Below are 27614 nucleotides of genomic sequence, written 5' to 3' on the forward strand. Positions count from 1 at the left end.
CTTTTAAGAGGAAACTGAAGAAACATTCAAAGGAGGAAAAAAACTGCTGTGATGCAAGGAATGTTTTGGGAAGGAGAAGAGCCAGTTTGCTCTTCAAAAGAGCCAGCATAGGCTTTCAACTTGACAAAGCAGCTTTACATTCCTTGTTTCTGATCATTTGGATTCCTGATTGCGACACAAGTTATATGCTGCAATCATTTAGATTACAATGTGACTTCACATCAAATAAATCTATTTCTACATACTGAATATAATGCCACAAACCTTTGATGTGAGCCCATGTATCAAAGGAAAGATTTTTTATGGGTTCACACCTCTCATTTCACTACAATCCAGAATCCTTAATGTATGAATATGTTCTTGTTCATTATTATCCTACATTTTTTCGAAAGCTCACGATTCATTTAAAATTTTATTGTGTCCAAAATTAATATGGATCTGGCAAAATACTTACAATGAAGACCCACATACAGGTTAGTGTGCTGACAATCTTAAACAGATTAATTATAAATAATTTTAATAATACAGTTGGATGCAGGTACAATTACAAAATATAAAAGACCTTTGGATATGGACATGGATATGAAAGGTTTATAGGGATATAGATCAAATAGAGACAAATGTGACTTATTTGGGTTGGGCGACTTGGTCGATGTGGATGAGTTGGATTGAAGGGGCTGCTTCCTTGCTGAGACTGTAAGAATCTAGTACGCGATGTCTTTACTGAAAGACATCAGAGATTTTATCAAACAAGACACAAAACTGCGACGCATTAGGAGATATTGACAAACATTAGTAAAAGCTTTAAGAGTTTCTTAAAAGAGGAATGTAAGGAGGTAGGTTTAGGGAGGGAACTCTAGAACTTTGAGCAGAGGCATTAGTGATACTGGTGAAAAGGATAAATGCTATCAATATTCAAAGAAAATTAGATCAAGCATTACCAGTGAGAAAGCTCTATTTCTTATTTTAATTTCTCCTCCCAAAAGATTATTGAAAAAGATGGCACTTTTAATCATCATCTGGGGTGGTAAACAGATGACTGTCAGATGCAGAAAGGTGAGTGAGTGCAGTCAAATAGAGAACATATGATGGATGGATAATCAACAGGAAAAGATCTGGGAGAAAGGATGAATGCGTGTGTGACTCAGAAGGAAAGAACATATGTATGTACATGAAGGAGCTGAGTTGTTGCTTCAGCAGGTTCAAGGGAACATGAATGTGGATAAAACAATGCAATTTGTCATTCCATTTAAATGAAATGAAATGAAATTAAACAAATAAAATTAAATTATTTTCCTTAAGATATGTCATTGGAGCTGATTGATCATTCCTGTAACCAGCAATTCTATAGAGTACTGCCAGCTACCTGCATAACAAGTCTCAAATGCCTACAGTTGTGAATCAAAGACAAGCTGGGTGCGGGTAGGGGTCAGATGTTGATACATCTGATTTCTTGCTCCATTGGTGAACTTATCATTGAGCCTTTTGGTGAAAAACTGAACTGCTGAGGAGAGGGACTGGCTGCACTTTGCATTGACCCCTCCGTTGTACAGCACAAAGGGCTGGCAATAGGAAAAGTTACCCCATTTATTTGTACAGGATCACCAATCCTGTGAAAAATAGGAAAGTGGTTTACTTATTTTAATTTACTTTAATGTTTAGTTTTTTTTAATGAAATCACTGTTCTAAATTTTTGTTTTAATGATTTTTACTTTCTTCTGCATCCAGAATAGGCTAATGTGAGTGGGAATGCAAGTTCAGGCAGCAGGCTGGATCCAGAATGATTCATCCTACACACAGTGAAATCATCCAACTTGAATTTAATAAAGACTGATGAGGCCACTTTCAACAGAAGGAACAGGGAGTCTGAGGAGTCCATCTACTGATATGAAAAACTAAAGAAAAAATAATTTAAACAGCTAATGTAATTTTGGCTTTTTACTCAAGGGGCTGGAAGTTGTATTAGATTTTTCAGAGATCTGGCATGACCACAAGCTGGAGTAAAAACGTTTAATCTTGGGAACACAGGAAGGATGTACTGGTCTTGGATAGTATAGCACAGATTCAGCAGAATGATACTGCTACTAAAGTACAAAGGCAGGTTTGCATAAATGCAGCTTCTATTAAAGTATAAGGAGTGATCAAATATTTCTGACAAGTGGGGAAAAACAGCAGCTCCAGTGGGAGAGCCTAGAAAATTAGGGCCACATCCTCAGAACTAGAGTATTTCTTAGTCACAAGAGATTCTGCAGCGCAAGACTCACAAATTTCTGGAGGATCTCAGCAGGCCTGACAGCATCTATGGAGGGAAATGAACAGTCAATGGTTCAGACTGAGACCTTTCTTCAGGACTAAAAAAGACTGAATTACTCTCCCCATCCCCTTCTCTCGTCCCATTCCTCATTCTGGTTACCCTCTCATCCCTTCTAGGACCAAAGGACACAGCTTCAGAATAAAAAGGCTTCCTTTTAGTAAAAAGATGAGCAGGAATTTCTTTGATGATGAAATCTATGGAATTCATTGCCACAAGCAGCTACAGAGCTTAAAGCGGAGGTTGATGGATCCTTGGTTAGCAAGAACGTCAAAGGTTACAGGAATAAGGCAGGAGAATGGGGTTGAGAAAGGAAACAAATCAGACATGGTTGAATGGTGGACTGGACTCAAAGGGGCAAGTAGCCTAATTCTACTCCAATGTCTTATGTTCTTATGATTTTCTTTTCTCCTCATCAGCCCATCGCCTCCCTTTGGTTCCTCTCCTCCTTCCCTTTCTTCCATGGTCCACTGTCCTCTCCTATCAAATATCTTCTCTTCACCTATCACCTTCCCCACCCACCTTCACCTTCACCTGGTATCAACTGCTAGCTTGTACTCCTACCCATTCCTTTACTTTCTAATTCTGGCTTCTGCCCCCTTCCATTCCAATCCTAATGAGGGGTTTTGGCCTGAAGCATTGCTTTTCATTTCCTTCCATAGATGCTGCATGACTTGTTGAACTCTTCCAGCATTTTGTGTGTGTTGGCCAGGGTATTTCCTCACTCTTCTTCCAAAAAAAGGTAACAGAAATCTAAAATTCTAGCCCAGAAATTGAATTAGAAAAAGAAGTATCAGTTTGTTAATGCATAAATCAGGTTAAATGGAAGTTAAATTCTAGAGTAAATGGCAGCAATGTTGGGGACATTTACAGTATGTACAGAAAGACCTTGGGGTACAAGTCCTTAGTTTGCTGAAATTGATGACAAAGGAGGACGAGGTTAAGGCATTTGGTATGCAGGTTCAGGTATTGAGTATAAGAGTTGGAACATTATGTTGCAGCATAATGCAAAACATTGGTTAGACCACACTTGGAATATTGTACATAGCCCCAATAATTGCATTGTAATAGATGTGGTAGAAATAGAGAGAATGAGTAAGAGATTTACCAGGATGTTGCCTGGCAAGGAGGGCTGTCGTTATAAGGAGAGATTGAATAGGCTGGGTTTATGTTTATTGGTACAAAGGAAGCTGAAGGGTTCCCTTATAGAAGTTTATAAATGTATGAGGGGCATGGAGAGGATAAATGGTTAATCTTTCTTTTCCATAGCAGGGGAGTCAACAGCTGGAGGATACAAGTTTAGGGTGAGAGGGAAGAAAATGAAAGGAGATCTGAGGGGTAAGTGTTTCATGGGAGTAGAGTGCATATGTGGAATAAGCTACCAGAAGAGGTTGGAGGCAGATACAATTATAATGTTTAAAAGGTATTTGGATGGGTACTTGTGCGGGCAAGGTATAGAGGGATACAGGGTATGCAGACGAATGGAAGTAGCATAGTTATGAATGGTGGCTTGGAAAAGCAGGCAGAAATGGCCCATTTTTCTCTGATTTTATGATTCTATGATAATAAGCATATCAACAAATAAAAGTACCTGTGCCCAATTCTGCTGAAACCCCACCCACTAGCTCCTTCAGTCATGATCCAGCTTTCAATGGGGTGTCATTTCCCTATTATGTTCTGTACCCGCTCAAGGGTGGATCATGACTGAAGGATAATGGTATGTGTAGGCGTGCTGCACACTTTTGACTTTCTAACAGGAACTGGATCATAAGGTCACAAGTTGCGCAGCACTCAAGAGGGTGGGAATGCTATGTGAACTCAGCTGGAATACTGGAGACACAAGAGACTGCAGGTACTGGAAGCTGGAACAATCTGCTGGAGGAACTCAGCAAGTCGAGTAACATCTGTGGGATGAAGACCTGCATCAGAACTAGATGCAGGGTTTCAATCCAACCTGAAACATTGCCAATTCCTTTCCTCCCACAGATGCTGCTCGAGCTGCTGAGTTCCTCTAGCCGATTGCTTGCAGCTTCACCTGGGACATTGCATTATTCTCACTAAATGCCCAGCATTAACTGTAACGAACTACCTTTGAGCATTCAGACCTCACCTCTTAAGATCACAGTATTTGGCATCAGAGTAAAAATTTATGCCTATTTAGCATGGGAGAAATGTATGAAATGCAATTTCAATCTGTCCCTCTCCTGATAAGCTGTTGTGTCTGTAGTTGAAGGGGCAACCAACAGAAGTTTCAAAATTGAAGTTGGCAATTTTATGTTATGGAAGTTTATTTAAAGTTACAAAATCAGGATCAACAGATGAAGTTAAGATACAGGTTAGCCATGATCTGACTGAGAGGTGAACCTCCTGGGAGGATAAAAAGGTTTCCTCCTGCTTCTGCGTAAGAATGTAACCACAAGGATGATGTTTTCAAAATGCATCAACATATTATGCATAAAGTGTTGCGCTTCCCAGCAGCTTAGGTACTAGTTTGAAGCATCATGTAGGAAGAGTGTGTGCACCATTTCGAACAAACTTTCTGATGGCCACCATCGCTCTGAATAGCATTATGAATAGAACTTCCCCCAGCTGGTTTCCAAAATGATTCAACAAATCATTCAACAAAGAATAATTGTTACAAACTGACCTTCTGGTGATCTGGGAAAGCACCTAGTTTTACATCTACGTCAGCAAACCCTTCCTCGTCCAGTGTGATGATGTCAGAGGTGGGATAATCCTGCCACTTGGGGGAAGTGATGTCGTGCACAAGCCGGATTGCGGTGGATTTATGTACAGTGTTGGTACTGGCCCAGTAGATACCAATCTGAAAAGGCTCCTAAAGATAATTGTTAAAACACATACCATTATATATCTTACAGGAACTACAATGGATTTAGATTGTGCATATGGTTGTTTTTTAAATCTAGTTTGTTAAATCTTTTAAATTCTCATTCAGTCTTCGAGTGTATTAATGGTCCAGGCAGGTTGGTTTCTGGATAGTTAGAACATACGGGAGTCAAGTGGGAAAGTGGATGAATGACAGATCGCTCATCATCTCACGAGTGGTGCAGCAGGCTCGGGGGGGGGGGGGGGGAATACATGGCACAGCCTTGCCTCTACTTCTTATCCTCTAATTAAACTGGCATTGCAACCAGGCTAGTTCCGAGCAAGCATGTACCACCAGAGTCAAGGACAGCTGGTATAAGACTACTAAACAGACTTCTTGTATGATAAAATGGACTCTTGATCTCATCATGTCCTTGCACATTATTGCCTGCCTGCACTGTATTCAACATTCTACATTGTTTTCTCATGTAATACCTCAAAGCATTGCTGTATTGAAATGATCTGTATGAATGGCATGCAAAACAAAGTTGTTCAGTACATGTGTCAATAATAAATCAATTTACCAATTAACCACTTCATTGCAGAACTGCATGAAAGGCTCTGACAAAAAATTTGTACAGGCAGGATGGACCATGTGGCCTGTGAGTTCCTCTGAATTTTAAAAGAAATGGTGCCTTTAAGCACAAAAGAAATGTGCTCATTCTCCAATGTTTTTTTTCTTTCCTGTGGCAAAAACAATTTTTTTAAATGGTAGTGAAAATAATTAAGGTCTGTTCTGTGCAGTTTGCATTGGTTGGTCACTAATATGCCACCTAGACAGCAATCCTTAAAGATCAATTAATGATCATCTGGACTGGGTAGCTTTAAAATAATCTGAATGGGGAATTAAATAATTATATAGAAATGAAGAACCAGATGAATATCTTTATTATATCAACATCATCTTAATAGCACAAAGCAAATCACAATGTTTTCCCAGAAATTAAAATTCTGCATTTTCAAAATCTGTTTAAATGAAGTAAACAATGTGTTATTTACTCATTTACCTTGAAGTTTGGTGGTACAATAACTTTCCCAGCTGGTACCTGCACAACTATCTTTTCACCTTCAAAGAGCCAGAGGTCCCATTTCGACTGGTTGACAAACAAGGCCCAGGGTAGAAGTTCAACCAGAAGCGTATTGAGACAGGGCTTCCAGGCAGACAACTTAACTTGCATAGGGCTGTCCCACTGAGCAAGGACCTCACTGCTGTTTCTGCTGTTCAATGCAAGCACACGTTAAAGAACAGATTAATTCTTCATTATCATCACTGGCAATTTGGCGCTTGAAACAAGTATTTAAGCTGTCATTATTCCTCATATCAATAGCGTCAGTTAGTTAAAAATGTTATTTCTTAAAGGCTGCCAGAAGATTATCCCTAAATTATTTTGTGTTCCTCTACAACCTTCCCAGATATAGTTAGAATGACATCCATCTTAACTGTGGATTCCAGTTGATATTTAGTAAATATGTAGATTGAATGACTCGAACAAAACCATGACAGGCTTGCAAAGAAAACAGTCACATTGTAGTCAAAGCATTGTAAGTGTATATATTTTATCTCCAAAATAAATATTTTCTTGAATAAGGCTGTCACAGCAAACACGCTCAAAAGCAAATCAATACTGTTAAGATTCAACATAACTCCCTAAGAATTATTCATAATCCAGTGAAAAAAGTAAGTAATTTTATAAAAAGATGGTATAAAAAGTGTTACGCCTGTGCCCAACTCTGAGAGGCTGAAGGGTCCAAAGTAGCCCCCTCCTTTTTGAGAATCGCAAGATCGCTATTAATTCAGGTCAGGAGACACAGGAAATGAGAGAGAGATGTTTGGAATGTCCCGGCCCTCAGCGATACAAAGCCACGGATAACAGCCATTGTCTCTTGGAGACGGAATTGTGTATTGAGTACTGTACTTCACGGAAGCCCTCAGGGAATGATCAGAGGGGGTTGGTTGAGGGATTGCATCATCCCGACCTAATTGACATCTGAGACCCTGTGAGTCAGGATAAAAGAGGGTCTGGGGAACAGCCCCTTTAGACACACCAGAAGTAACGCTAGAAATCCTGTAACAGCGTAATAGCGACAGCCGGTGGAAAGCCCACGTGCGTCCTTTTCCATTTGCCTTGGAATTGGTGGGCCTTACCACAGAAGAACGGCTTTAGTTAAAACAAAGGAGAAATCAGCCCCAACGACTCTCGAAGGATTGACATCATAAAAGGAATGGGCAAGTTTTAAACTCTCTCTCTTGACTCCAACCAAAGGCATGAACTTGAGTGACTTTTATATTTCTATCGGACAATACATTATCCCCTAGACAACGACAGAGCTATTTCTTAGTGATTATTATTATACCCGCGCTTTTAGACTTAGTAGTGACGACGTATATTATCTGTATGTTTGCACTGATATTCTTTTTGTGTATTTTTATTCAATATAAAAATAGTACCATCAGACTTCAACGGACCTCTCTATCTTTGCTGGTAAGTGACCCAGTTACGGGGTACGTAACAAAAGAAATCTGAAACATTTTAGGCATAATATCTCATATCTGAAAATAGTTATGACCTTACTGATTAAAGAATATTTCAGTTAAAGTACACAAAGCAACAGGCACTGTAATTCCACCCATCTGCATCAAATATAATGCTTGTCTCAAATGACCACTTGCAGTTCGCAGCATAATTGAAGGGTTGCATGGCCTTACCTGTCAGTTTCCTTTGTTACGTAGGGCCACGCAATGCAAGCATCAGTGCCCACTTTGTAGAACTCTTCAAGTAACTTGCTGGCACTGCATTCTCTCTGTGGTCCACGTGTGATTTGTTTAATGAGGGCTGTTGAAATTGGGACAGCACATTGTGATGCTTCATCTTCCTCCCTGAAAAGGTGAAGGACCAATTTTTACATTTCTCTCAGTTTTCATTATAATCAATTTTTGACCAAGAACTAAAAAAGTTCAATTTTTTTTTACAGACATTTAAGACCATAAGATATAGGAGCAGAATTAGGCCACTTGGCTCATCGAGTCTGCTTCACCATTTCATCATTGCTGATCCAATCTTCTGCTCAGCCCCAATCTCCAACCTGCTCCTGTATCCCTTCATTCCCTGATCAATCAAGAATCTATTGACCTCTGCCTTAAATATACATAAATACTTGGCCTTCACAGCAGCCTGAGCCAAAGAATTCCACAGATTCACCACTCCCTGGCTAAAGAAATTCCTCTTTGTCTCTATTCTAAAAGGATTCCCCTCTATTCTGAGGCTGTGTCTTGAATAAGAATGACATAGCAAACATTCTCAGAAACAAATCAATACTGTTCAAATTCAATGTACCTCAGACTCTCACACCAGAGGGAACATCCTCTCCACATCCACTCTTATCAAGGTCCTTCACCATTCGAAAGGTTTCAATGAGGTCACCCCTCATTCTTCTGAATTCTAGTGAATACAGGCCCAGAGCCATCAAATGCTCTTCATATGACAAGCCATTCAATCCTGAAATCATTTTCGTGAACCTCCTTTGAACCCTCTCCAGTTTCAGCACACCCTTTTTAAGATAAGGAGGCAAATCTGCTCACAATACTCCAACTGAGACCTCACCAGTGCTTTCTAAGTCTTAACACTATCTCCTTCCTTTTATTTTCTAATCCTCTTGATATGAATGCAAACATTGCATTTGCCTTCCTCACCACAGACTCAACCTGCAAATTAAACTTTAGGGAATCCTGCACAGGGAGTCCCAAGTCCCTTTGAACTTCAGTTTTTTGTTTGTATTTTAAGAGACAATAGACAATAGGTGCAGGAGTAGGCCATTCAACCCTTCAAGCCAGCACTGCCATTCAATGTGATCATGCTAATCATCCACAATCATCCACATCCGTTCCTGCCTTCTCCCGATATCCCTTGACCCCGCTATCTTTAAGAGCTCTATCTAAGAGCTCTTTGTATTTTAGAAAATGGTCAACCCTTTCATTTCTTCTACCAAAGAGCATAATCACACATTTCCTGAAACTGTATTCCATCTGCCATTTCTTTGCCCATTCTACTAACCTGTCTAGGTCCTTCTGTAGCCTCTCTACTTCCTCAAAACTACCTGCCCCTCCACCTACCTTCATATCATCTGCAAACCTTGCAACAAAGCCATCAATTCCAACGTACAAAACATATAACATAAAAAGAATCGGTCCCAACACAGACCATGTGGAAAACCACTAGTCACCAGCATCCAGTCAGAAAAGACTCTCTTTATTCCCACTCTACCTCCTGCCAATCAGCCACTGCTTTATCCATGCTAGAACCTTTCCTGTAAAACCATAGGCTCGGAGCTTGTTAAGCAGCTTCATGTGTGGCGCCCTGTCAAAGGTCTTCTGAAATCCAAGTACACAACATCAATTGATCACTTTGTCTATCCCGCTTGTTACTTCTTCAAAGAATACCAACAGATTTGTCAGATAAGATTATCCCTTGAGGAAACCATGTCAACTATGGCCTATTTTATCATGAGCCTCCAAGTATCCTGAGACCTCATCCTTAATAACCAACTCTAACATCTTCCCAACCACTGAGGTCAGACTAACTGGTCTATAGTGTCCTTTCTTCTGCCTCTCTCCCTTCTTGGAGTGACATCTGTAATTTTCCAGTCTTCCAGAACCACTCTGGAATTTAATGATTCAGGAAAGATCATTATTAATGCCTCCAATATCTCTTCAGCTACCTCTTTTAGAACTCTGTGGTGTACATCATCTGGTCCAGGTGATCTACCTTCAGATCTTTTAGTTTCCCAAGAACTTTCTCCCTAGTTTAATTAGAATGCATGATTAAAATACTTTATATGCTTTAGGAAGGATGTTAAAGGTTAGAGAAGTAAATAGATTTGCTCGGGGGGGGGGGTGGTATTAGCAATAAGAAATTTTAATTATGAGGAGAGTTAGGCTTTCCTTTTATCACTGTCCAAATAGAGTAATTAGGAGGAAGTTGATCCCAATAGATGAACATAGAAAGAACATAATTGGCCGATGAATTCAAAGAGTGATGAGGTTATTTTTTTGAGCAGCAAGTTGTTACGATCTGACCATGAGAGGTCAAACTATTTTCTTCTGTGCCATACACTGCAGAATGTGATTTCTCACACTTCACCAACTTAGATAGGTTATTGCAGCACTTCATTCACCAACTTCCTTAAAGAGTAAACTTGGATTATTAAAACAGTTGAGATCAAAACAGTTGTTTGACCTAGTATCTGTAGACATTAGTCTGTCTGGATTCACAAGCACTATATTGGGCATCTGTGACACTTTCATCTTGTTTTCACTGAATTTATTACTCATATGGATTGAGTGAAGATTTCAAACAGAAATTTCTGTTGCAAAACAGGCCTTCATTAAGATTATAAAATATAGAAAACAAATTAGGCCATTCAGCCTATCGACTCTGCTTGGCATTCAATGATGGCTGATTTACAGTATTTTCTTTCAACCCTATTCTCCTGCCTTTCCCCAAAACCTTTGACATCCTTACTAATCAAGTCCCTATCAACCTTTATTTTAAAAGTACCCAATGACTTGTCCACCACAGCCACCTGTGCCAGCAAATTCCACAGATTCACTACCCTCTGTTTAAAGAAATTCATCCTCATCTCAGTACCAAAGGGACACCCTTCTATTCTGAGCCTCTGCCCTCCAGTCCTGGACTCTCCCACTACTGGAAACATGAAATTGCTAACCATATTATGTTACCATACACAAATTATCTGTGATTTTTGCTGCAAATCATATGTAAATTGTAAAATGCTTTGGACCTTAGGGTCGTGAAAGCTCCACATAAGAGCACATCTTCAATTGCCCGCCTCCCACCCAAATCATCTTGTATGTTGCAGCAATCAATCTGCAGACATAAAAGAGAAACAATAGGGTAAAAGCAGTGTGTTCCACACCTTTGCTACTAACTCTTCAACTTAACTCAGAGAACAGAAAGAAAGCAAGCTTTGCTTGTCACATGTATATCTAAACATACAGTGAAATGCATTTTTTTGCAACAAATCAGATCAGCATGTAGTGTGCTGGGCACAACATAGCATATCCACAACTCACGAGCTCTAACCACATGTCTTTGGAATGTGGGAAGAAACTGAAGTACTGGTAGGAATGTACAAACTCCTTCGAGGCAGTGACAGGAAATGAAATTGGTGATCACTGGCACGGTAATAGTGTTATGCTAACAGCTATGCCACTGTTCTGCCCAACCCTACAGAATGCACTCTGTAGGAAAACATAACAATTTACTAGTCATTATGTCCCTTAGAAATGTCACAATACATAGCTATACATATAGACAAAGACATTTTAATTTAAGATAGTAATTTTATGTCTTTGCACTGTAAAACTACAAATTTCACATCATATCTCACTGATAATAAACCTGATTCTTAACATCACTTGCAAATGAAGATAATGCTTCATCTGAAAGCCAGCAATTCTGGCAGTAAGGCAATCATTTAATACTGCAGTGGAGTGTCAACCTACGTAGGTTTCTAACATTGCGTCCCTGTTATGGGATGCAACTCCCTGATTTTCAATCCCAGGAATAAGACTGCTCTCACCAGATTCACTTATGGATGAATGGGATAAGGCAGATTGTCATCACAGGTGTGAATCCTTTAGTTACCTTGCTTGAAATGTCAAATGGTGCACGAGTTCTGGTTCCACATTTAAAAGTGACTCTTCCTGTCCTTTTCCCATGATGAGTTGGGGGTCTTTTAAACCCAAGCTTCGCCTCTCCACATGTAGAATAATGGGATCAGGGAGGTGGCTTCTCATGATAAACAGAGGGCTGAAGACCAGCTGCAGATAAAATACAAAGCATAAAGTAGTTTTTGAAAACTTAAGTAAAATGACTACACCAGTTCAAAGGTGGGCAAGGGGGAAAATGTCAATGTCTTGTCAATGTGGAAAATGAGCTTTTAACCTCTTACTCATGTCTAAGCAGAAAACGTATCCCAGAATCTCTTGACTCCTTTGGGATTCTGATGCAAGACCTTTAGCCTTTAAGATAACAAATAACCTGAATAACTTTAATGGAATATTATAAAAGACACTGACTTTGAGTCAAACAGGATACCATAAGAGGATGAGTTACTGAAAGGTTGATTGAAGAGTTAGGTTTAAAGATTACCTTGAAGGACATTAGAGAAGCAAAAAGTTATTTAAAGAGCCAAAAGAATATTTGTACATGCCTCCAGTTTGCTCAACAGTTCAGTGAGATCATGAAGAGAGCACCACACTTCGTTTTCTCAATTAATGCAAAATTCCCCTAACTTCCTGCAACTCTTTTGCTCTCAATCCTGAACATACGACTTGATCACATGCAGCAAATATAAAAAAAAATTAAGCATTCACCAATCAATTATCTTGGACTAAGATCCTATTCCCAGTATCTCAAAACCACGGGAAATTTTTCTTGGCACATTCATTCTAAGAACCTTAATAGAGTCATGGGGCTGTAAAGTACAGAAACAGGTCCCCAGCCTAACTTGTTCATTCCAAACATGATGTCTATTTACACTAATTCTATTTGTCAAAATTACACCTGCATCCCTGTATTCCTTTCCTATCCAAGTGCCTATTCAAATGAGTTTTAAACATTATCATTTTATCTAACTCTACTACCTTATCTGGCAGCTCATCTCATATAAACCCCGTCCTCTGTATGAAACACTTACCCCTCAGATTTGGGGTAAATTCTTCCTCTCTCACGTTAAACCTACACCCTTGTCTTCAGCCCCTACCCTAGGGAAAAGGGTCTATCTATCTTACCTATGCACCTCAGTTTCTTACATTTCCGTGAGACTTAACCCACCCTATGCAATCTCTCCTTATAAGACAAGACCTCCATTCCAGGCAGCACCCTGGTGAAGCTCTCTCTATTGCTACTATACTCTTCCTACAATGTGACAGGAACTGTACATAGAGCAGCCTGTGCAATGTCTTGTATAGCTGCAACTTCACATCCCAATTTTATCCTAAATGCTTCAGTCTCTGAAAGAAAGCATTCCAAATTTTTTTTCACTACTCTACCACTGATGTCACAATTTTCAGTGAGTGATAAAGTTGCACCCCAATTTCCCTCTTGTAACACTTCGGAGGTCCCTACTTACTGTATATGTCCTATTAGTAGTTTTGACCCTAAATACATTAATTCACACTCACCATTCTCTGCTGCACAGAAGATTCTGCATCCAGTCTCAGATAACAGCACCACACATGTAACATAGAACTGTTTGAATCTGGAACCTGCATGGATCAATAACAATGAAATGCATGTTAATTATGTGAGGGGAGACATTAATGATAATTCCCTCCACATTCAATGGTTGTTGTCCAAACAAAGTAATTTTACATGGTTTAAAGGCAGAAGTCAAAACAAATCTTTTGCAATTACCTCAATGCATATCTTATCAAACAAACTGGTACTTAATTATTGCTCGAAACTTTTGCAGAAGAGGTGGTTGGTGGATTCAGGTCCACTGCAGTTGGAAAACTTTGAATATTGCAATGTTAAAATGTGTGAATGGGGTTTCATGAGAATGAGTTTAGCTCTGTGTGTATTAAGCATATTCACACATCTTTTCTCTTCCATGCAAACAGGCAAAATGGCTCTAAACTATCTGCTCAAGGCACAGAATAAATGAAATTAGCATAATAAAGCTATTCATGGCTAATTGCATTACAAATTCAGAGGAAATCTGGTAACACAGGCAGTTCCGGTATTACATTTCAAATTAACAGTACACATTTTTAAACTCTCCCTGGCACATTCTGCACAAACTCAATTGGTCAACTGACACATTTTGAGACAGGTTTATTTGTCAGTTCACAATGAAGGCAAAATGAAGAAGCTGCCTCATCTGGAATCAGCAATCCCCCTTAACTCTGAGGATTAAGCACTGATCTAATTGAAGGGATTAGCCTGTTTAAAAGAGGTTGACAGATGTACAGAGAGGGAAATACTGTTATGTCCACTGACAAGATAAGTATACATTGTTTTATTATCAAAGGCTACTCATCATTATCAGAGAAAATCTTTCTTCATGATGAAATCTTTCTCTCACTACAAACCTGATGAGGCGAGAGGATTCAAGCGAAAATTTCAAAATCTTTGTTTTTTGTGGAGAAGTGTATTAAGGGTTGCAGAACTGTGACAAGTTGATGCAAAACAGTGGTAGTCTAATTATGGCTTGAAAGATTGAATGCCCTTCTTCTGCCCCTATAGTTAGTTACTTAGATTAGATCAGTTCATTGTCGTATACAACAGGATACAACAGAACTCCTTGTTCGCTTGAAGCTCACAGAGTAAATGGTGTACAGGCCAATAATAAATTAAAGTTAACAGTAAATAAGGCGATGAGTACAAAACAACAGAATGTTGCAAAGTATTGTCACGCAATATGAAATAGTAAAAAATGAAATGCTGAAGTGACAATACTGGAAGAGGTGGAATTTTGGGTTTTGGTAGGAGTGGGGAAGAAGCTGTTCTTGTGTCTGGATGTCACAGTTTTGGCAATCAGTTTATAATACAGTATACCTGAATGACAGTGCTGTCATCGGACTGAAGAGATTCTGGACATATGTCTGATGACCAGCCTAAATCATTCCCTTTAATCTTGATGTACAGTTGAGTGAACTCTGCATTCTCAAGAACAAAAGATGGTATCTTCTGATTTGCTGGCAAGGTGCTAAGGTGTTCTTTGATTGACTCTTCTCCATCCTGCCCACTGCAACACTGCACCACCTTCAGTTCTATATCTTGGTTCAAGTAGCTGCAAATGATTTGCCTTCCACAAATTAATATCTGAAAGGCAGCAGAATCAACCAACAGTCATTTTCCATGTTTGGTTAGAAAAGTAAATCATAAAATAATTAGAAAAATATCCAAAATGTTTTACATTTATTTTGAAAAGATATTGAAAAATACTGAGTTTAGTTATTAGCTGCTAGGATTATTTCAAAATTATGCAAGAGAATATCCAGTAAAATTACACTTAGGATCACTTGTGTGCAGAGGGATCTTGGGGTGCAAGTCCACAGCTCTATAAAACCTGCAACCCAAGTACACAGGAAAATAAAGGTGCTGTACAACATGAACCTATCACAGGCAGGGGACAAGGAGTATAAAAGTCAAGAATTCATTCGGCAACTGTATAAAACTTTGTTTCAACCAGATTTGGAACACTGTGCCCAGTTCTGGTCATCGCACTATAGGAAGGATGCAGATGCTTTGGAGAGGATGCAGCCTGAATTGGAGCCTATTAGCCATGAGGAGACATTGAAGAAACATGCACAGTGGAGATCTGATAGAAGTACATAAAATCATGAGAGGCGCAGATAGGGTAGACAGTCTTTTTCATAGCCTCAAAACATCAAAAACTAGAGATGATAAGAGGAGAATATTTTAAAAGAAATGCCTCTTCTAGTAGGATGGCGGTATACTCAACACAGCAGCCACTCAGGGTCCAGTTAAAGGTGCATTTGCTTGACTTGTAAGTCTTTTTTACAATCACAAGTTTCTGCTAGATACTAAGAATATCAAGTACTGCAGGACTATCTCAATAGCAAGGTGCTAGATAGTGTTAGAGTTGGACTTATGGAGTATCATTCTCGTGTTGTTTCCTGGACTTGTTGTGAACTGTTGTGCCGAGACAGTGCACCATTCAACAAACAGAGTGAGTGATTGTCTTGGATGTTTTTTTTTTGGGACGGGAGGACCCTATTGGACATTGGTAACATAGAATACTGCAAGTCTGTTCATTGGTGAGACCAACAGAGGGGGAACTGTGTTGCAACAGTTGTGCTGAGGACTAGGCCTTAGCCTTAGGGTTACCTTGGATGCAGCAGCCATTGAAGTTGCCCAGGGGAGAGAACTGGGGCCTCTGCTGGCATACTGGGTTGGGTGCTGTCCTCTGGTATTTCCTCAGTGCTGCCTTCTAGTGTTCATTCAGTGAAAGAGCATGCTGGACCTGTACAATCTACAGTCATGCCACTCAGGGACTAGGGCTACATTATTATTTGGTCTTTGTGACTGTATGTTTTTCTGAAATCATATCCATATGTGCTATGTGCTATTTGTAATGTTCTGTGTGCCGTCGGTAATGTGTTTTGCACCCTGGCCCCAGAGGAACACTGTTTCATATTCACATATAATGTGAATGATAATTAAACTTGAACTTGAACTTAATGTGTGAGGTAAGTTTTCTTTTTACAGAGAGTGGTGGGTTCCATGAATGCACAGGGAAATCGTTGCAGCAAAGTTATTATCCCGGCATATGTCAATGATAATATTACTTGGATTTCCAGCATCTGCAGATTTTCTCTTGTTTGTGAGTGATAATCAACCTGATTCTGAATCAGAAGCCAAGTTTATTATGACTTACACAAGTACATATATGCACAGGTTCAATGAAAAAAATCACTTGCAGCAGCATCACAGGCACGTACTATCACATCAGGTAAACAACATACACAAACAAAAACATAAAATAAATGTTACTCATACAATATTTAAAAGAAAGAAAACAATTATAACAAACAACAGATACCATGACAAAGCTTAGGAGGCATTTAGACAGGCAAGTGAACAGCCACAGAATGCAGGAATAGAGACCATGTACAGACTAATAGGATTAATTAGACTAGCATCATAGCTGACGGAGACATGGTGGGCTAAGACACTTGTTCCTGTGCTGTTTGATGCTCTTCTCTGCTAATCATTCCTATGTATTGTGCACAATGTACCCAAACCAGATCTAAATAAGCTGATGCCCTTACATTTTGATGACCGGAGCAGACGTAGACATTTAAACACTTCGGCACAGTAAAATATAATAATTTTCCAGATAATCCTCCCCTAATTTATGATTCACGGGAAGTCACTTAGTCCTTTGTGCCTGGATTGATCTTTGAAAGAACTGGCTTATTGGACCCAATCTTTAGCTCTTTTTCAATGGTGAGCGGACTTGCCTTCTCTCATTCAAGTGTTCAGTTGTTTCCAAAATCATTTCAAACACTGCTTTCTAGATGATGACTATTTGCTGAATGTATTTCCTCATCTTGCTTGTCGTTGCTTACTTTTAAACCTAAATCCTTCTCTCCTTGTTACTGACAATCCTACTTTACTAAAGTTTCTCATTTACACTGTCAACAGCATGCGCAATTTTGACGAGCTCTTTTAAATCTCTTCTTAACTACAGCTCCAAGGAGTGCTGGTGTTCAGAAACATGCATAGTTCTGGCCACACCAGTACTGGAAAGATAGTGACTTCACAGGAACAATATGGCGATAAACTCTACAAATACAACAGCAATATCCGCAGGTACTCAAAGTCTGAAATAAAACAGCAGATGCTGGGAACACTCAGCATCACTTCTAAAGGCCCTAATGGTGAACAGTTAGTTCTGCTTCACTCTGGCACAGATGTGGCTTGACAAAATGCTTCTTTTCTCCAATACAGGATATAGCTGTGAAGAAAGATCATAAAATCTGGAGCTGTTTAAATATCTACATTCGAGGTTCATTGGGCACTGATGGAAGTTTCCAGATTTACAGTTTCAAGGACAGGAAAAGAACAATAAAGAACTGTGATCTCAGGTTTATGATGAGACAAATGAAGAAATGGGAAAACATGGATCATACAACAAATTAATAAACCGTGTAATGAGTACAACAGTGTACTAACTAGTACTTTGATATTAAATTGGATTAGTCTGATGCAATCAACTTTCTCAAAAGGCCTGACTTGTCTTACTATATTAAAAAAATCACTTTTCTCATCTTTAAATATCTGGTCTCAGTGGTTAAAGGCAGCTCTTTAAAACATGAAAATAGAAAACATATTTATAGACCACAAATTCCAAACTTTTTCATCTGCATTTAAAGGGTTATAATATTTTTTAAAACGGCTGGTTTTTATTGGCAACCACATGAAAGAGACTTACTTGTTTTTGCACACTGTTAAGTGGCTGCACTTTGATGATCAGTGATGCTGTTCTTCCCTTGTACTGGATGCTTCTAACAAATGTGCCTATGTTGTCCACACTGAATGGCTCGGACCAGCGCCAATTTCCCCAACCCTCGATACAGATGTGCAACAGCTGCATGGAACAATGAATATGTTTGTATTGAAAGGGTCTGAGATAAGACAGTGCAATCTGCAGCATTTTATAAAAGTTACCACATTCTCCAGAATGATTTGCTTCTTTCTATTTATCAGATGTAGACAATCAACAAGCCACTTTTACTTTTGAAACAGCTCGGTCAATTTCAACAACTAAATTACTCATCTATAGGTACCTGTCCATAAGCTATAATGGATTCAGAACGATTTACATAATTAATGTTATAAGACCACTGAATGGTCCCCTAGAACAGTAAGATGAACTCTTAACCTCAGAATGTACCTCACCATGGTCTTGCACCTTATTGTCTGTCTGCACTGCACCTTCTTTGTAACCGTACCACTTAATTCTGCATTCTGTTATTGCTTTTCCCTCATACCATCTCGATGTCTTGAAATGATTCCTTAGGATGGCTGGCAAAGCTAATTTTTCACTGTATATATATATGCAACAATAATATTTCAAATACAATATTGTAATCATTTTGATATGCTTAAAGGAATGGCGGTTAAGTACTGATATGATGAAAATATCTGTATGAATGCCATGCAAAATAGTTTTTCACAGTACCTCAGTACAGCGTGGCAATAATAAACCAATTTTACACTGAACTAATAACAATGTACATGGTGCAACCAATTCATGAGCAAATAGCAACTTTGAGGGAAAAAAAGGTCCTGTGGCTCAGGTACTTCAGGAGCACAGTGGTGCAGTTCGTCATACTGCTGCCACACCGCACCAGAGACTGCGGCTCAAGCATGACGTCACGAGCTGTTTGAGCAGAGATTCTCCCTGTCACTACATAGGCTTCCTCTCATAAAGCAAAAATATGGTACAGTAAATTATCCCCAGTGTCACTCCCATAGAATCTGGAGGTCACTAATGGAATTGTAGAGAATAACGTAGAATCAGTGTAAATGGGTAGTTGATAATTAAAAAGGACTTGAAAGGTCAAAAGGTCAATTTCCATGAAGTATCTCTCTATAATATTTGTAAGGTGTCCTGATGAACGTCTCTGCCCAAAACATCGACTGTACTCTTTTCCTAGATACAGCCTGGTCTGCTGAGTTCCTCCAGCATTTTGTGTGTGTTGCTTAGATTTCCAGCATCTGCAGATTTTCTCTTGTTTGTTATTTATTGCAAGACATGATTTTTACTACATTTTGAATGGATACATTTCTATTCAAAAAGTTATCTAATATGATGATTTGCATAAATCCAAAATCAGCAAATCTCTCTATCAGAGAGAGTTGTAAATAAAAAAATGATTTAGCTCCTATTTTGCTAAACACATCCATTATTTGCGTACTTATGCAGTCCTGGTAGAGTTCTGATGAAAGGATATGGAGCTGAAACTCTTACAACTCAGACCTGCTGAGTACTTGCTGTTTTCTCTATACTATTGTAGATTTCTGATGATTGCTTCTTGTTTTGTATACTTTAGGGAAAATCCTTTATGAAGCCATCACTAGGAATACTAGCAACAATGCATTCTGCTCTCCTCAGAAATTCAGCTCCATTAAACAATGGCAACAAATTTTTAAGGCAAATATAAAGTTCTGGTGCCGCTATATAACATACATAATGCAATATCATGAGCACAAATTTCTTGAAAAATTACTTAATACTTTATCAATAAATATTTTTCCTTGTGTGAAATGACCACCAGGTAGCAATCAGAGAAAAATAACACTCCAGACTCAATAGTGAATTAAACAATTTTAGATAACCAGATCTTCCAGCTTGTGCTGAAAAGTCATGGATTTGTAATGCCAACTCTGTTTCCTTCCTAACATTTCTCATCAGATCTACTGAGTAAAGCCAGCATTTGTTTTCATGTCATCCATCTACGGAGTGCTTTGTATTCTAATCTACAGTAGTTTTCTGGTGAGATAGTACAAAAGGAAGAATGAAGAATAGATAGTGTTACAGAGAAAGTGCATTGCAGGAAGACTCTATAGCGCGACGCTCATACAAGGTAGATTGAAACTTCAAGAGTTAATTTTTATAGGAGGTCCATTCAAGAGTCTTAAAACAGTGATATAGAAGTTGAACACAATCCTGGTGTGTGTTTGTATCTTTAGCCTGATGGGAGGGGGAAGAAGGCTTTGATAATGTTGGTTGCTTTCCCGACGCTGTCAGAAATGCAGGCAGTCAATAGAAGGGAGGGAGGTTGGCCTTAATAAAGGATTGGACTGCATTCTGTGGTGTTGGGCAGAGCAGCTGCTATAGCAACCTGTGATGCATCTGGATAGGATGCAATTAATAAGGCCTTTGCAAAAAATTGGTGAGAGTTAATGGGGATGTGGAAAATTTAGTCTCTATACTCTGCCCTTTTTCATTTCTCTCTATTAATGGCTCTCCAGATCAATTCAGCTCTTCACCGAGCTTTCACCACTCTCCCTCAGCCGCCACCACCACCAGCATTTGCACCATTCAGTCTCTATTAGATTCACAAACACATTCATTGTGTCCTATCACAGACATTCCTGTTGTTCTCTCTGAACCAACTGCTTCACTGCAACTTAACAAAAGTGTTTGATTTCTAACTTATCTCTCTTCTGATGAAGGATCACTGACCTGACACACTTACTCTGTCACAAACAAGAGAAGATCTGCAGATGCTGGAAATCCAAGCAACACACACAAGCAGGACAGAAGAGTCTCGGCCTGAAAAATCGACTGTACACTTTTCCATATATGCTGCCTGGCCTGCTGAGCTCCTCCAGCATTTTGTGGGTGACACTTATTCTGTTCCTCTCTTCACAGATGCTGCCCAACCCACTGAATATTCTCAGCATAGATTTCAGATTTATGTTTCAGATTTCCAGCATTTGCAATTGTTTATCAATCCTTAAAGGGGGCTCTTGAATCTAAGAGAATAGACTTTGCATCCTTATCTAATCAGGCTGAGTTATCATCACTTACCTGTTCTAAGGCAGGAAATGGCAACTGTGCAAATAAAAATAAATAAACTGCTGGAAATGTCACTATTTATGACTCAGCAATGGACAAATGTAATCTTTTCTGATGAGTCTCGTGGATATCAACTGATTAATACATTCTGTGTATTGCAGATGGAATCTCTGGATGAGATTCCAGAGTAACGTCTGGATTGCCATACTTAACTCTGTGTTCGTATGTATGTGTGTGAGTGAGTGTGCATACTTGTCTATTAAGGAATGTTGTGGTTAAACTGGAAAGGGTGCAGAAAACTAGAATGCCTGAATTATAGGGAAAGGTTGACCAGGCTAGGCTTTTTACCATGGGTGGTCTTACGGAAGTGTTTAAAATTATGAGACGTTTTAAAGGTGGGTAGTAACATTCTTTTCTTTTCCCCAGGACAGGGGACTTCAAAACTAAGGGGAATAGATTTAGAATGAGAGTGTGCTGTCTTTACGACAGTTATTTAGTTTATAATATTTTCGCTTAGTAATTCATTCAATAGTATTTTCTAGTTAGAATTAGAAATGTTTAAAGTATATTCATTGCATGTAAAATATATCGGCATGCGATGACGTCACATCCGGTTTCGCCGCGTCTTGTGGGAAAATACCGGTTTGAAATTAGCGCGAGGGTGGGGGCTTACCACGAGGCACACCTGAGCAGAAGTTGTTTTGCAGGCATGAGAAATCACAGTGAGAGCAACGCTGTAAGTTAATAGATAATCGATATATTGAACTAAGATGTTAATGCCGATCCTGTTAGAAGTAACGGCGGTAGATAATGTTTATGCTTTCGTTAGTTAAAGAGTCGCGGATAGTTTGCATGGAAGTGTATTTAAAGTAGTCAATGGAGCAGGTAAACTCTCCCTGTATACTGCACCTTAGTGTAATGTAGTTATAGTCACCTTTGCAAGTATTTACACTTGAAATGTGATATTAAGGAAGGAACAAATACTGTATCAATCTTGTATTGTTTTATCAACAGTTTTCACCATATGTTAATGTGAAGAGTGAACAGTAAATGGTTAATCTTACTGTGATCTGGTCTCATTGACTGGTTTATCTCGACGTTGAATTCGGCGTTATCAGTTACACGCGAAGGAGAACGTTACAGTGAAAAAGCGGCATTATCAGGTGTTTCAAGTGCTGCAATGTCAGCTCGATCCAGCATCAAGTCGACGCCGCCCAGCGACAAGGGCGGTAAACCGACATCAAGTAAGTCCACCCAGGCAAGAGCCAAGGCAGAAGCCGCCAAGGTGCGACTGCGTTACGCCAGACAAGAAGCAGTTTTGAAAATGAAACAGGCCACCAGAGAAGCCGAAATCCAGAAAGAAAAGGCTGCCAGAGAAGCCGAAGCGGCCGCCCGAGAAGCTGAAATCCAGAAAGAAAAGGCTGCTAGAGAAGCCGAAGCGGCCGCCCGAGAAGCCGAAATCCAGAAAGAAAGGGCCGCCAGACAAAGAGAAGAGGCTGCCAGAGAAGCCGAAATCCAGAAAGAAAGGGCCGCCAGACAAAGAGAAGAAGCCGCCAGAGAAGCCGAAAGGGCCGCCAGACAAAGAGAAGAGGCTGCCAGAGAAGCCGAAATCCAGAAAGAAAGGGCCACCAGAGAAGCCGAAAAGGCCGCCCGAGAAGCCGAAATCCAGTTGGAAATGGCAAAAATATCGACAGAGTTGCAAGTGCTGCAGCTAGAAAGAGAAGAAGAAGCTGCCATGGCGGAAGCAAAGTACATAGAAGAAGCTGAAGGGTCGTGTGATCTGACCGCAGTAAGATCTACTTTAGAAAGGACCAGACTGGAACGCACAAGCGACTATGTACAGTCTCAAATAGACAGGCAGGCTCGTCTCCCCTCTCCATACCTATTCGATAACTTCCCCAGCTACGAGGAAGAAAATTTACCCTCGCGGCTCCGTGATGAAGTCAAGAATGAAAGAGCTGACAACCGATATTCTTTGACACCAAAGTTACAAAGTTTGATGCGAAGAGACGTGGAGGTCGAATCCAGGTTGGCAAATTCCATGAGAAACGTGCGTTCTCAGTCATATAGGCGCCAACATACTTCTCCAGCCCGCATGCCGCTTACAGCCGATCCCACGCTGCAGTATTTAGCACAACGGGATCTCGTCACTTCGGGACTGTACCAGTTTGACGATAAACCCGAAAATTACCGTGCATGGCACTCCACATTCACCAACGTGATCGACGGGGTCCAGCTCAGTGCAACCCAAAGGTTGGACCTTATGGCGAAATGGCTGGGGAAAGAATCACGCGACCAGGTGAGACGCATGCGTTCAGTGTACATCAACAAACCCGAGCTAGCCTTAAGCGAAGCGTGGGAGAGACTTTGGGAGAGATATGGGGCCCCCGACATTATTGAAGCGGCGCTATATCGACGTCTGGAAAACTTTCCTAAGGTGTCAGCCAAAGATCACTTTAAGTTAAGAGAATTCGGAGATTTACTCATGGAGATCCAAGGCGCCAAAGAAGATGGCTATTCAGCTGGTCTAGTATACCTAGATACTCCATCCGGGATTAGACCAATTGTGGACAAACTTCCATTTGGGCTGCAGGACGTGGCTGACTGTTGCCTCAGAGTACAAGGAAGACCACGGTGGTCGATTTCCTCCCTTTGAGCACCTCACTGAGTTTGTGCGCAAGGAGGCGAAGAGGCGAAACGACCCTAGCCTCGTGGGTCCAGGTAGATCCTCTTCGAATGTTTTCAACATTGATAAACCCGTGTCAGTGCTCAAGACTGAAGCCCTTACAACTAACAACGACCCTGGCGAGTATTGTCCATTGCATAACAAACCTCACCCCCTGAAAGCATGCAGAATGTTTAGGGAAAAACCCCTTGAAGAGAGGACGGCTCTTCTCAAGGAGAAAAGAATATGTTTTAGATGCTGTTCCTCAACCTCTCACCTCGCCAGAGAGTGTACGATCGCCGTGAAATGTCCGGAATGTGATAGCACGGATCACGTCGGGGCCATGCATCCCGGCCTGTCACCGCAAACCGACAGCGCTCCTTCTCCCCCACAACAGGACGGCGGGGAGGGAGAGGCTCACCCCAGGACAACAGTTGTCAGCTCGAACTGTACAGAAGTCTGCGGTCAAGCTCGGTCAAGTCGTTCTTGTTCCAAGATCTGCCTCACTAAGGTGTACCCTAAAGGAGCCAAAGACAAGGCCATCAAAGCCTATGTGATTCTGGACGATCAGAGCAATCGTTCACTAGTCAGTCCAGAGTTCTTTAAATTGTTCAACATTGAGAGTGAGCGGTTCCCATACTACCTCAAAACTTGCTCAGGCAACATGGAAACCCAAGGAAGGAAGGCAAAAGGCATCCAGATCGAGTCCCTGGATGGTAAAGTCGTCATCTGTCTCCCTCCGCTCTTAGAGTGCAATGAAATCATGAATAACCGCGCTGAGATCCCGACACCAAGTGCGGTGCTACACCAGCCGCATCTCCACCACATCGCCAAACACATCCCAGAACTGGATCCGAAAGCGGAAATACCCCTGCTATTAGGAAGAGATGTTATCCAGGTACACAAGGTTAGGCAGCAGGTCAATGGACCACTCGACGCCCCCTTCGCGCAACGTCTGGATCTGGGCTGGGTGGTGATAGGAGAGGTGTGTCTTGGTGATGTACACACGACGGTCGACACACTCAAGACCAATGTGCTAGAGAGTGGCCGCCATTCGATTTTTCAACCCTGCACAAGTTCCATGTATATCAAGGAAGCACAACAAGGCGTTAACAAGCGCGAGGCAAGCGACGAGTCGCTGGGCCAGTCAGTCTTCGCTCAAACGAAGTACGACAACAAACTTGCACAATCAGCTCAAGATACCATTTCTTTAAAAACCAAAGACATCAAGGTCTTCAGAGATGAAGCAAATAATGGGGTTGCCTATCAGAGAACCACGCCAGCGCTCACCAGATAACAAAGAGCAGGCAGTCAAACGGTTCACGTCCTTACGGAAAACCCGGAAAAGGAAACCTGAGATGCAGCAACGCACCCGATTGGCCCACGAGGTACTGTGCACCCTAATGGCAGAGGTCACAGCCATTATAAACGCACAATCACTCCTACCTGTGTCTTCTGACCCAGAAAACCCCTTTATACTTTCGCCATCAACGCTCCTTACGCAGAAGGCAGGAGCACCTCCTCCACCAGGAGACTTCTCAGACAAGGATTTGTACACAAAGCAATGGAGACAAGTCCAGGCTCTGGCAAATCAGTTCTGGTCTCGCTGGAGACAAAAATATCTACCTTTGTTGCAACAGAGACAAAAGTGGACAGAACCCCGCAGGAATCTTCAAGTTGGAGACTTAGTCCTGCTCAGGGACAAGCAGATCACCCGCAACAGCTGGCCAATGGCCAGAATCACTGCTACATTCCCTAGCGAGGATGGACATGTCAGGAAGATCGAATTGAAGACTACCGACCAAGGCGATGTGAAAGTTTACCAAAGGCCAGTTACAGAAGTTATTCTACTTCTACCCAATGACTGATTAAGAGACTAAGTTTTGTACTCTGCTCATTGTGACCTTACGAAGGTCAAGCGGGGAGTGTGCTGTCTTTACGACAGTTATTTAGTTTATAATATTTTCGCTTAGTAATTCATTCAATAGTATTTTCTAGTTAGAATTAGAAGTGTTTAAAGTATATTCATTGCATGTAAAATATATCGGCATGCGATGACGTCACGTCCGGTTTCGCCGCGTCTTGTGGGAAAATACCGGTTTGAAATTAGCGCGAGGGTGGGGGCTTACCACGAGGCACACCTGAGCAGAAGTTGTTTTGCAGGCATGAGAAATCACAGTGAGAGCAACGCTGTAAGTTAATAGATAATCGATATATTGAACTAAGATGTTAATGCCGATCCTGTTAGAAGTAACGGCGGTAGATAATGTTTATGCTTTCGTTAGTTAAAGAGTCGCGGATAGTTTGCATGGAAGTGTATTTAAAGTAGTCAATGGAGCAGGTAAACTCTCCCTGTATACTGCACCTTAGTGTAATGTAGTTATAGTCACCTTTGCAAGTATTTACACTTGAAATGTGATATTAAGGAAGGAACAAATACTGCATCAATCTTGTATTGTTTTATCAACAGTTTTCACCATATGTTAATGTGAAGAGTGAACAGTAAATGGTTAATCTTACTGTGATCTGGTCTCATTGATTGGTTTATCTCGACGTTGAATTCGGCGTTATCAGTTACACGTGAAGGAGAACGTTACAGAGAGAGCAAAGATTTGAAAAGGACCTGAAGGGTAACATTTTCACAGAGGGTAGCCAGGGGAAGTGGCTGAGGCAGATTCAATAGCATCATTTAAGAAGTGCTTGGATAGGTTCACGGAGAGGTGGGGTTTAGAGGGATATGGGCCAAATGCATGATTGGGATGAGCTGGGTGGGCACCCTGGTAGACATTGACTGGTTTGACCAAAGGACCTGTATCCATGCTGTATTGCTCCTTGACTCTATGATATTAAAGTCTAACTTACTTTTTAAATAATGTTGAGCACTCAGCGCCACAGATTATTCGCTGCGCAAAATCCAAGCCATTCTATTAACCTATGTCCAGGTTTTCAGGATCACAAAAGCAGTTTTTTTTCAATTGTGATTACCAGTTGAGTGTTATTTAATTATTTATTGAGGGGGCTCCACAATGGCATTACACTGTGAAGGTTTACATTGAGCAGGCAGCAGAACGAAATATATCTTACAAACCCAACAAAGTAATTGAACCATGGGCTGCTTCTACAAAATGTTGGATTTATTATGTGCAGCCAGTAAAAGAGCTGAAGCTATAATAATCTTAGAAAGCCAAAGAATATAACTGTCATTTCAATACAACCAGTCAATCAATTTTGGAAAAGAACAGTCCAAACACCAAAAGGGTCTGTTGATGTTAATTACTTCAAGGCAGATTTGATCAAGTACTGGGCTTTCTTGCACCTCCGTCTCTAATTTGTTTAATTTATAAATATTAGCTGATGTCAAAGAAAAGCAGCTACAGCACTTGGAGCCATTCAAGCAGTTAGCAAGTAAGTAGTTGATTCTTGTGGACCATGAAGGCTTGAGTATTTTGATAAGATAAATTAGTAGCAACGGGGAAAATTGCATTGGAAGTAATAAATATATTTACAGAGTGAAAGGAAATATATGATTTCATACTGAAACATAGGAACCATAGAAAATAAGGAGCAGGAGTAGGCAAAATACCACAGATGAAGCTGACCTGCTGAGTGTTTCCGGTTTCTGTTTTAATTTTTTTCTGTAGTAATTCAGATTTCCATATGTGTAGCTTT

The 27614-nt window shown here is 40.5% G+C and overlaps 1 protein-coding gene across 2 annotated transcripts in view; it reads right to left on the reverse strand.

The window, feature by feature from the left end:
• LOC132398003 (intermembrane lipid transfer protein VPS13B-like) overlaps window positions 1-27614 on the reverse strand; it is a 1044617-nt gene that overhangs the window by 61305 nt on the left and 955698 nt on the right. For both annotated transcript variants that reach the window (XM_059976892.1, XM_059976883.1), the window contains exons 44-50: window positions 18185-18340; window positions 14779-15045; window positions 13404-13487; window positions 11863-12038; window positions 7905-8075; window positions 6205-6415; window positions 4959-5147 (exon numbers count right to left, since the gene is read on the reverse strand). In XM_059976892.1, coding sequence (XP_059832875.1) covers window positions 4959-5147; window positions 6205-6415; window positions 7905-8075; window positions 11863-12038; window positions 13404-13487; window positions 14779-15045; window positions 18185-18340 — 1254 coding nt within the window. The remainder of the gene's footprint in view (window positions 1-4958; window positions 5148-6204; window positions 6416-7904; window positions 8076-11862; window positions 12039-13403; window positions 13488-14778; window positions 15046-18184; window positions 18341-27614) is intronic.

Source organism: Hypanus sabinus, chromosome 1 (assembly GCF_030144855.1).
Source record: "Hypanus sabinus isolate sHypSab1 chromosome 1, sHypSab1.hap1, whole genome shotgun sequence".
Lineage (NCBI taxonomy): Eukaryota > Metazoa > Chordata > Chondrichthyes > Myliobatiformes > Dasyatidae > Hypanus > Hypanus sabinus.